At 43.7% G+C, this 12,333-nt stretch overlaps 1 protein-coding gene across 1 annotated transcript; it reads left to right on the forward strand.

Moving 5' to 3' along the window:
- Positions 1-229: 229 nt before the first annotated feature.
- On the forward strand, positions 230-12,093 carry lrrc8ab (leucine rich repeat containing 8 VRAC subunit Ab). Its single transcript, XM_084337955.1, has 4 exons — positions 230-243; positions 1,002-1,121; positions 4,200-6,322; positions 7,371-12,093. Exons 3-4 carry the CDS (start codon positions 4,208-4,210, stop codon positions 7,644-7,646), a joined length of 2,391 nt encoding a protein of 796 aa, XP_084194081.1. The 5' UTR covers positions 230-243; positions 1,002-1,121; positions 4,200-4,207; the 3' UTR covers positions 7,647-12,093.
- The last annotated feature ends 240 nt before the right edge of the window (positions 12,094-12,333 follow it).

Consider the following 12,333-nt stretch of genomic DNA (forward strand, 5'->3'; position numbering starts at 1 on the left):
ATTGTATGTATTGAGCTGTACTGTACTGTACCCATTCTGCAATCTGTTAATAAAGTTTTCAATCAATCAATCAATCAATCAAAATCACGCGGCTTGCCCCTTGAGAGGATTTTTCCGGCGCTGCAGCTGGACCCTACTCGAGTCAGCAGCAGGACGGCCAGCTAGCCAAGGCATAATAACATTTGGTACCAAGTGGTATTATTAAAGCTAAACGTCGGACTTTATTGCGACTGACCGAACCTAGTAAGTTTAATAAGCTAGTTTATACGTATATGCTTCCATACTTGATATGAATATTAGCGGGCGTCCTGAGGAAGAAGCCCCAGTGGACCCGAGGAGCCGGTTGTCAAGTGAACTTGTCACGTTAACATTAGCTATCGGTATCGGTACTAGCTAGGTAGCGTTAGCTTAGTTAGCCAGCCTTAGCTCGGCTCACAGGCTTAACTGGCTGAGCTAATACTACATTGTGTGTAGTCACGGACAGCCAGTTAGTTACCTATAGCTGGTACCTATCGGAAACACTTTGTTAACCTGTAACGTTATTTACCGGTAAAAAAAAACAATCACGGACTGTCAGTTAGCTATCAAGTAGCTTGGTTGACATTCATTATATGACGTTATTATCTCACGCTAGCTTGTAGGTTAGCTATAAGTAGTAATACCCACAGTCAGCTAACGGAGATGTTCTTACATGGTAACGTTAAATGTGTTGCCAATACATCAATCAGTCGTGTAGTCTTCTTACCTAACCGCCGAATAAGACAACGCTGCATTGCGAAACTCAATCACAACGTTTTTTGTCCTGACCTAGTGCTAGGCTGACGCTCATTTTAATATTAGGGACACAAAGAGATTGGCTGCATTGAAAGCATTTCACAAAACTGCTGTCACTGTTGCTGTGTTGCCAAAGACACCCCAACTTTGCTAAGTGTGTCATCATCACCAAGTAAGGTAAAGTAAACCGCTTAATTTACTTCTTTCTTCCCCCCTGCCTTCCATAGATCTCCCACCCATCCCCATGGCGATGAGAGAGGCCCATGAAGAGTTGTGGGTCCACAGAGAGTGGAGTGTGCACAGGGGCCAGCACCAGGCACCGCAACACAGATAACACCATCGCTTTGGTGAGGGTCTTGGCTACCAGTCCTACCATGATTATTATTAATGATCAGATTTCAAATGGATTAGCCTCCCACGTGATTGAAAATCATTTGGATGGCTGTGTGTATTGAATTAATTAACTATTTGTGTAAGAAAACCACAACCATGTTGAAGATGGGATAGTCTTAACTCTCAAGTACACCTAGAGAGTTAAGGCCTAGTAGGCCGATTTTATTAAATAGTTTCAGCCCAGGCGGCGTCAGACTCTTGCCTCCACAGGAAATGTGTCTGTCTTCCCTAGCTAGAACACGCTGTGATGAGTGCCAACTCCCGGCTCTGTGTGTGTGTGTGTGTGAGGGTGGGGAAGGGGGTGTGTGAGGGCAAAAGGTGAAGGTAGAGCGTTCCAGAGAGACAGGCGCTGGAGACAGCAGCTCCTGGAGGTAAACAGGATCTCCTGCTCAAGGCCACCACAGACAATACTCTGGGTATTATTCACGGAAATGGCTAAGAATAGACAACAAGGGAGAAAGGTGGCTGTCATGGCCGCTGCTTTGTTTGGGCCGAACGAGCCAACGCGGAACATCTTCTGTAGAGGAGTGACTTCCGTACCTTAGATGTTGGCAGTGGTGATAGCCATGATGTTGCACATAGCTGCCGCCGGTATTGGGGAGTTTTATCTTGAATTAATGTACAGTTGGGGGGGGGGGGGGGGGGGAGTATGAGAGTATGAGGTCGAGGGGAAGTATGAGAGGATGAGGGGGAGGACGAGAGGACAAGGGGGAGGTTGAGAGGACAAGGGGCAGGATGAGAGGACAAGGGGGAGGTTGAGAGGACAAGGGGCAGGATGAGAGGACAAGGGGGAGGACGAGAGGACAAGGGGGAGGACGAGAGGACAAGGGGCAGACGAACTCGGGGGCGGTGAGGGGTAGCATAGTATGTCTTGTCTGCAGTTTATAAAATGGAGTCGCTGTGCCTTTCTCCAGATTTGTGAGTAGAATTGCATTCTAATGTAACGGATAGATTTATAAATCGTCTTTTGCCAATCATTTGGATTGATTGAAAGCTCCCAGTTAGGCTATGTTTACTTTAGAGCTTGGACTGTGTGTAGGCTGAGAGCACCGCCTACATGCTGCCTGTATTGAAACCCTGTTTGGCTGTTGCCATCATGAAATTAACGAAGATTGTCTGAAACTATTGCAATAAATGATTTAAAGGTAAGGCTGCCTCCTCGACCTCTAGGCACAAGAGCCCTGCTCGGTGCTGTGCTTTGTTTACCTTTTTTTGTTCACTACAAATACCTCCCCTATACCAACCCACACATCAAACCAAAACAAAGACATGTAAATAAAGTGCAGTACCACGAAGGGGCTCTTTTGCCTAGCTGTTTGATGGGATTACAGAGTCTACCTTTAAAGCTACAATGTGTCTTTTTTTCTTCTTCTAATTTAGCTCCAAAACATATTAATGTGGACAAACCGACTCACAATTTACTGTGAGCTAGTTTCATTGACCAGTGTAGCACCAGTGCAGAGATTTTCCATGATACGGTTTCACTGCGAGGCTCCCCCTTTTAACCAATCAGAGAAGCTCAAAGAGAATTTAGTTGGAATAAGCACAAAATTGAATGGTTATTTAGTGGTTAGTCTGCATGGCCCTCATTGCGGGACTGTGTTGAATGAGGACCACATAGATTAAACCACAAAGTGCTTATTGCAACGAAATTCCCTTTTGAGCTTCTCTGATTGGTTAGAAATGAGAGGCTCACTGACAAACATTAGAGTGGCATATCTCTGCACTGCTGCTGCTACACTGGTCAATGAAACTCGCTCACAGTGTTGAGTCAGTGTGTTCATGTTGAGAGATGTTTCGGGGCAAAAGAAAAAAAGTGATTGAAAATCGTACACATCGTCTCATTCGACTTAAATTCAATATGTCGCTTTACAACCAGATCCATGTTTCTCACTGTGGTACATTGCAATAACATTGGAGCGAGGGAATCGAGCATCGGTAAGTTCTTTGGATTTGCACACACACTGAAACGGCAACTAACCTCTCTGTAACCTGTCCTGCACAAAGAGATTTAGCCTAAGCTATTTAATACGCACATTGATCTGAATCTAAGCAATGACCTACTGGGTGACTGAAAGGATATCAATTTTGACACATTTGCACACCCCTTTTGTTTAATTTGAAAGTGACTATGGGAGAGAAAAACCCTAAAGGGGAGAATAAAACAATGATCAGGATTGTTGTGATTATCATAAACCAATCATATTGCCACAGCCCTGAACCCTGTGCTGCCTGGTATAGATGTTAAGTTGGATACATGACGGTACACATTATGAGCTTGACTGACCAGTGCCAGGAAGTCAAGCTCATAATCTTCTCAGAGGCTTTTACCCTGTTACTTGAGTTTTCAATTCAATTCAAACCTTTATTTATTCTCAAAGGACAATTGAGGTCACCCTCATTTTCAATGTCATTAAGACTTACAGACATTTCAATGCATACATTTTTAACAATATAATAATAATAAATAATAATAACTATCTATATATAGCACCTTTCACACATGGGCCACATCCCAAAGTGCCCCACAGCAAATAGCATAAAATGAACATAGGCATAACATTTGCATAAAGTTGTCCCAATAAAAGCAATGCATAAAGTGCAGACATAAGAATAGGTATAAAAAAACAATAAAAGTAGTGCAATGTAGAAAGTGCAGACATAAGAATAGGCATAAAATAAGTACAATAAGTACAGTGTTGCTCGAAGGCATGTGAACCCCCCCCCCCCCCCCCCCCCCAGAACAGCCAGTCCCCAAACACCCCACACATCAATCCCCACCACATCCCCATCCAAGACACCCCCCCCTGATAAAGCATGTCATGACAGAAGGAAAACACAAATTCATTGGGGTTTGGTTGGGACCGCAGCCATTGTGCTTAATTAGGGGGGGTGGAGGGGGGAGAAAACACCCTTATGTCACTTTCATTGTCTGAATCTGTGATTATTTGTGAAGTGAGCCACCCATGATAACTTGTACAAGCAGATGAATTACATTGCAGATGAAACGATAACCCTTCTGCTCTCATCAGGTAAAGCCATGATTCCCATCACTGAGCTGAGGTACTTCGTAGACTGCCAGCCGGCCTACCGCATCCTGAAGCCATGGTGGGACGTGTTCACCGACTACATCTCCATCGTCATGCTCATGATCTCCGTGTTCGGGGGCACACTGCAGGTCACGCAGGATAAGATGATCTGCCTGCCCTGCAAGTGGGTGGTCAACCAGACCTGCAGGAGGTACTTTAACGCCACCCTCTCGGCGGCAGCGCCGGCGCTGGAGCCCCGGGGGATCCAGTATGACCTGGACCGGCACCAGTACAACTACGTGGATGCCGTCTGCTACGAGAACAGGCTGCATTGGTTCGCCAAGTACTTCCCCTACCTGGTGTTACTCCACACCCTCATCTTCTTGGCTTGCAGCAACTTTTGGTTCAAGTTCCCCCGGACTAGCTCCAAACTGGAGCACTTTGTGTCCATCCTGCTCAAGTGCTTCGACTCTCCGTGGACGACGAGGGCACTTTCTGAGACCGTGGTGGAGGAGAGCGATCCGAAGCCCATGAAGATGAACGGCTCCCTGGACCACAAGGAGTCCGTCATCAGTGAGGACGTCGAGGCTAGTGTTCCTATGCTTCAAAGGACAAAGTCTCGCCTTGAGCAAGGCATCGTGGACAGGACGGAATCGGGGGTTCTGGACAAAAAGGAGGGCGAACAGGCCAAGGCTCTGTTTGAAAAAGTAAAAAAGTTCCGCATACACGTGGAAGAAGGAGACATTGTGTACAGACTGTACATCCGGCAGACTATCATCAAAGTCATCAAGTTTATTTTTATAATTTGCTATACAGGGTATTATGTGCACAATATTCAGTTCAGTGTCGACTGTATGGTGGATATCGAGAGTCTCACAGGTTACAGCATGTACCGCTGTGCCCATCCTCTGGCCACGCTGTTTAAGATCCTGGCCTGCTTCTACATCAGCCTGGTGGTGGTGTACGGCTTGATCTGCATGTACACACTGTGCTGGATGCTGCGGCGCTCTCTGAAGAAGTACTCGTTCGAGTCGATCCGCGAGGAGAGCAGCTACAGCGACATCCCCGACGTGAAGAACGACTTCGCCTTCATGCTGCACATGATCGACCAGTACGACCCGCTCTACTCCAAGCGCTTCGCCGTCTTCCTGTCGGAGGTGAGCGAGAACAAGCTGCGGCAGCTCAACCTGAACAACGAGTGGACGCTGGACAAGCTGCGGCAGAGGATCACCAAGAACTCCCAGGAGAAGCTGGAGCTGCACCTCTTCATGCTGAGCGGCATCCCCGACACCGTCTTCGACCTGATGGAGCTGGAGGTGCTGAAGCTGGAGCTCATCCCTGACGTCACCATCCCCCCGATCATCGCCCAGCTGGTCAACCTGCGGGAGATGTGGCTCTACCACACGCCGGCCAAGATCGAAGCGCCGGCGCTGGCCTTCCTGCGGGAGAACCTGAAATCCCTGCACATCAAGTTCACGGACATCAAAGAGATCCCGTTGTGGATCTACAGCCTGAAGAACCTGAGCGAACTGCACCTGACGGGGAACCTCAGCGCCGACAACAACCGCTACATCGTCATCGACGGCCTCCGGGAGCTCAAGAGGCTCAAGGTCCTCCGTCTGAAGAGCAACCTGACCAAGCTGCCTCAGGTGGTGACCGACGTGGGCGTGCACCTCCAGAAGCTCTCGGTCAACAACGAGGGCACCAAGCTGATGGTGCTCAACAGCCTGAAGAAGATGGTGAACATGACGGAGCTGGAGCTCATCCGCTGCGACCTGGAGCGCATCCCGCACTCCATCTTCAGCCTGCACAACCTGCAGGAGATCGACCTGAAGGACAACAACCTGAAGACCATCGAGGAGATCATCAGCTTCCAGCACCTCCACCGGCTGGTCTGCCTTAAGCTCTGGTACAACCAGATCGCCTACATTCCCATCCAGATCGGAACGCTGACCAACCTGGAGAGGCTGTACCTGAACCGGAACAAGATCGAGAAGATCCCGGGCCAGCTGTTTTACTGCCGCAAGCTGCGCTTCCTGGACCTGAGCCACAACAACCTCACCTACATCCCCACGGACATCGGCTTCCTGCCCAACCTGCAGTACCTGGCGGTGACGGCCAACAGGGTGAGTGCTTCTGTGTTGTGCCTGGTTCATTGCACAACTAGGGAATGCTCCGATATTGATATCGGCCCCGATATGACTAAAATAGCTAGATCGGGTATTGGAGACCATTTATATATATTTCTTTATATATATATATTATTTTTTTTGTTATTTAATTTTTATAATAAAATAACAATTCAGTACATTTATATCCATGTGTTAATTTGTTACATTTGTTTCATAATGTTTTAAGTCAAGCCTGATGTTGCCTTGCACAAAAGAATGATCCCAGTCTCTTCCACACAGTGAGGCATACAGTTTATTAAATGAACAATGGGTATCGGATCGGTACTCGGTATCGGCCGATACCCATGTATCGGTATCGGGACTGAAAAAGTCAGATCGGTGCATCCCTATGCACAACTACAGTTTTGGTATATAAGATCAGATATTCCTTTATTGATCCCCTTGGGGACATTCAGGCATAATTCTTCTACTACACTGTATGCTATGCCCTGGTATGTATGTGACAAATAAACCTCTTGATTCTTCTTGATTCTATCACATGTACCTGTACCTCCCCTCCCCCCTCCCTCATGTTGCTATGATGCCTGCATTTCCCCAAGGGGATCAATAAAGTAATATCTTATAACATGTTGATGTCATTATGAATACAAAACAATTTGCCCTTTCACTACCACACTACCAAAAGGTTAACCCTTTCACGGTGACAATACAGAAGTTTCACTGCCACACGACATTTCCGACACACGGTTAACCCTTTCACTACCACACTAACCGTCTGTAGTGTGGTAGTGAAAGGTTAACCTTCTGTAGTGTGGTAGTGAAAGGTTAACCTTCTGTAGTGTGGTAGTGAAAGGTTAACCTTCTGTAGTGTGGTAGTGAAAGAAGGGTTAAATAGAAAATGTAGCCCTGTCTATATTCTAATATTTCTGGTTGAATTCTTGAGACTGTATTATTTGAGGTCTTATTTTACAACAATACATTTGTTTGGCACCCAGTCCGCTGACCACGTAACACATCCCGTTGTAACCCCCCCCCCCCCCAGATCGAGACGCTGCCCAACGACCTGTTCCTGTGCAAGAAGCTGCGCACGCTTAACCTCGGCAACAACTGCCTGCAGTCGCTGCCCTCACGCTTCGGGGAGCTGACGGCACTGACCCAGCTGGAGCTGCGGGGCAACCGGCTGGAGTGTCTGCCCGTGGAGCTGGGCGAGTGCCGGCAGCTGAAGAGGACCGGCCTGGTGGTGGAGGAGGACCTCTTCAACACCCTGCCCACGGAGGTCAAGGAACAACTGTGGAAGGTGGACAAGGAGCAGGCCTAAACGGGACTGTGTGTTTTAAAAGCAGTGACTCGCCCCCCTGCCAGGCCCTGGGGCAGCTGCATACAGCCCCAGGCAGCCTGAACACAAAGTAAGCGATACTCCTCCACTGCAGACGGTGCAACGGGACTTCAGCTAAATCTAGATTACACGGCCATTAAATATTCAATTTTCTACTTTACAACTACAGTACAACATTTTTCTAAGAAAAATAATGTTGACTGAGTTGGTAGTGTAGTCGACGCAGAGCAACGCTGCGAATGGAGATATTCATAAAGGATGACAGACCACCGTTATTAATCTCCAAATACTGGTGTTTGGTGTAATATCCACTGTCACAGGAGTCACTATCGCCATGAACAATACAGGGGTGTGTTATCTTGCTAGGATAGAGCATGTCACCCACTATACTCCACTGGAGGTTTAGCCTTGATGAGGAGCTATGGAATAGCAATTATTTCTTCCTGCACCGTGAGAACTGAGATGTGCTTTCAGCAAGTAGAAGACACTCCATCCAGAGGGATGTTTTCCAAGAAGACCCCCGTCCGCCACATTTCAGTCAAGTGTGTCATGAACATTACAAGTTGGAAAAAACAAGATTGGCATTTCTGTGTTTACGGGGAGTTCCTCTCTTAATTGGGTTGTGCTGAAGGCAGAATATTGTGCAATCGTTCACTGCAGACGCCAGTTGTTTGCGCACTGATATTTCAGTTGTTTTTAAGACACATGGCATTATCTAACAAGAGTGCCATTAGACTGGTGTAGATGGAGAGAATATGTAATTTCTCTCTCTTTTGAAAATGCAATAAGGCCCAGAATGGCCACTTCTAAAACTACATAGACAATTTTCCTGTTCAGTTCAGTAAGCTTAGAGGACATTCCACTTTTTAGAAGGCAAGATAAATCCTACAAGTGGATTGACCGTAAGCAGGAGAGAGGGCGGCATGTGCATGGCTCTGTTTCTCAACAAAGGCCTGGATCTCTGAAACGGAACATACCTGTAACTGCATCTCTTGCAATGATGACGCAACTCGTCTTTGATCTTTACTGATTGGCTTTATTTCCGTTCGAAGAGAACATCTTTATTCCGAACCGTAAAACTGTGAAAACATACATGAAATACAATAAATCACGGATCAAACCATAACAACATACATACAATTTATCGGTTGTTGCAAGGTTGGTTGTTAACCCACTGAACTTAACTACAAGCGCATTACGGCCCCAAACGTACCTTGTTGACTGCATGCAATATGAGAGGACAGTTATGGAGCTCTGGTGTCGATGTGGCTTGTCTGAGGCTGGTGGAGAAGTGAAGGAACGAACCTTATAGTGTCTCTCTATTTATACACTATGGCCGGGACTACTATGACATCACAATGTTCCTGAGCGTTCTAGCCTGTTCTAACGGGTTCTACTATGACATCACCGCTGCAGTTACATAATACAGAACCTACCATATGTTGTCTAAATTTGCCTTAACTTACATGTATTGTCGGGATGGTTTTTGTTTATCTTTCTTGTAGCATCAGTATTTCTCAAAGCATATATTCTCAATCACAACTTTAATCCTCTTGGCCACGCCAGTATTAATGTCTAATATTTCTCTTTAGTCAGACCAATCTAACCAGCATTGTTGTGCACTACTACTTAGCAACAGTGTTGCCTTGGCGGACCTGGCTATAGGCTGTACTGTATGTCTTACCTTGTCACCCTCTTAACAGTGTGTAGTAGTAGGAAATGGAATTCACTCATTCATAAACACCCTTTTCAGAAATATGTTGTAATTTGCAATCTGTGTTGCAGTCGTCCATTTTGGTTAGTTAAAAAGGTTAACCGAGTGGTCATTCAGCCCGTTCTGCCAGTCAGTTCATCTCTGATCACTACATTCAATATGTGATCATCATGTCGATGCACATTACTTTCCGTCTTGCCTAATCATTTGTTTATTTGTAAACAAATAAACAAAATTTCCAGTCTGAAAATGCCTTGCTGGCATTATTGTTTTGCTCCGTAAGCTTGATGGAAATGACTTTTGAGTTCTTGGTGCAAGGTCAGTGCATGCATCTGACGAAGCAGAGGACTTTAACCCAGAGATAAATACATCACAGATTGTGATTCAACGACCTTAACTGTGGCACTACGAATAATACACACAAAGTAGCAATATAACTGAAGGTTGAAATGCATAGGAATAATAGCTAAAATATAAGCTATGTACATTTACTTTAGCAAGATGTTTCACTAATTGTTATATTGTGCAATATTGCCTTTATTTGAAGTCTGTAAAGGCAAACAATGTTATTTTCCTAGCATGGGCATTCCATTCATAACTTTATTTCACTGAAGGAATTTGAATTTGTTAATATTTTTTGTTCTTTGGGGTGCTTTTGCACTAGATGAGCTTCTCTGCAGTAATGGGGTAGCTAGAGTTTGCTAAATGCAAAAAAAGAGATTATACACTTAACAGTACACTACAATTGGGTATCCTCCCTAACCCTATAAGGATTGGGCTACTATAAATGTGAGATAAGCCTACTTTGATAGTCCCAATATGATATTAACAGAAGATGTAAGCCATTTTCATAACCTGTGTGTTGGCTTGGTATTAGAACTTAGTATTTGGCAATCTCTTGAAAGACAAAACAATAACATTTGAATCTGTATTGGGCAATTTCTTTAATAACATATGTATTCATTTCAAAAGTTCCAATTGGAGCATCTCTAGTTATAATTAAATGCAGAATTATTCAGCAATACACTGCAGGTTAAGACAATCAGCTATAATGTCAAGATGTCTTGTTACGTTACATCCATGGACCATATTCTTGTTAAATGGATGATACTGACATTCAAAACAACCTTTTTTCATCCGTTGAGTTGGGCTGCCGCTAGAGGATGAACTGAAAATTGACAGATAATGACATTATACATCTCTATATCTACATGATTTTGCCCATATTGGTATGTTGGGTGAACACATTCCTCCAGTGCATACACCATTTCATCTTGTGCCCCTTTTTTAATTCAGCTCAATGTACAGCAACCAATCACATGTTAAAGGACATAACATGTTAGAAAAACAAATGTTAACAGAAGGCCAAAGCGATGGGAGTATGTTGAATGTGTGCAGTTTAAAAAAATAAAAAAAAATTATCGTTATTCGTTATCATAATTCACTGTGATATGGGATTCAGGTCATCGCCCAGCCCTATGTGTCGTACACTGCAAGTCAACTTGTCAACACAGTTGACTATGCCTCAAGGAGGTAGTTGTAGGGTGCCATTGAGTGGTAGTAGTACATCAAAATTAAATGTATTATTATGATGATTCAACACGTTTATTTTTCATTATTCCAAGGTTTTCTAGAGGCATTATTGGTTGAAGAATCAGTACATGGGAGCCATGCTAAACTGTGGGACCTTTCACTTTTTTTTGTGATGTTTTTTTAACCTCCATTTTGACTTCTTCAGTTTTGACAGCTATTTGTTTCATTATAGAACATTAAAACCTCAGGAAACAAGATAACTTTTTTTGCGTTAATTGCCTATTTTTTTTATTAATTTAAATAGCTGTGATAACATCACACATTTTTTTAAATATATTTCTATACATTCTTTTCTAGTTTTTATTGATGTATTTAATATTGATCGCTGGTTTGAAATTAACAACGTTTATTTGAAGAAACCACTTCTGATTTAATCTAATCTTAATTGTGACCATTATGTATTAATTACGCTGTATTGGTTCAGAAGTGTTTATGTTGTATCTCCATTGTGTCTTGCACAGATAAAGCGTGTGTGTGTGCGTCTGTCTGTGTGTGTGTGTGTGCAGATGTGTGTATTATGGCTCTCTCACCCTCTTTCTTTGTCCTCATGTCCTTGTCTTTGGGCACCAAGTGAGTTTAAAACGTTTAATTTCCTCCCCTAATATTCCATTGTATTCATCAGATGTAAAACGTAGGTTAGATCCAGTTTTTGCCAAAAAAATTAAGTATTTCAACACTTAAAAGGGCACTTCACCAAAAAAACAACAATGCAGATTTATTTTGCACATAATCTCACATACATCCAAAAACTCTAAATAATTATGCACACGTTCATTTAGTTTGAGAGTAAATGAGTGAATATGGCCACCAGTGATGCCATTGGGACTTTGAATCCTCGTTTTGTGTTCATTACAGCTCCATGAAGTGATGTAGATGAACAAAATAGCAACACCTTGTCTTAGAGGGACTGCTACCTTATGTCACGGATAATAATAAATCTGCATTGTTTTTTTTGGTGAAGTGCCGCTTTTATTGTGAAAAAGAGGAATTCATCAGCGCTACAGTGTTTTGTTTAGATTATATGAATGAGGTGATCAGTGAGCTATCGTTTGAAACGTACGTCTCACTTTCTCCTGTCAACCCTTGTATGAAGTTACAAAATAATAAACTTCATTATGCACACATCTGCATCTTGGTCTTTGTTGTGTTGGTGTCTTGATATTAAAGATTCAAGATTGTTTATTGTCATGTGCACAGTTAAACAGACAGTTTGCCCTACAATGAAAACCTTACTTTGCTAGTTTGCCCTTCACACAATACTTAACTAAAAATTAACTATTTAAATACAAGTGAATGCTAAAAATACGTTTTTTTAATTTTTTTTATTGTGTAATACAAGGCACAACAAGTAAGTAACGTTGA

The sequence above is a fragment of the Notolepis coatsorum genome, assembly GCF_963971535.1.
Source record: "Notolepis coatsorum genome assembly, chromosome: 2".
Classification (NCBI taxonomy): domain Eukaryota; kingdom Metazoa; phylum Chordata; class Actinopteri; order Aulopiformes; family Paralepididae; genus Notolepis; species Notolepis coatsorum.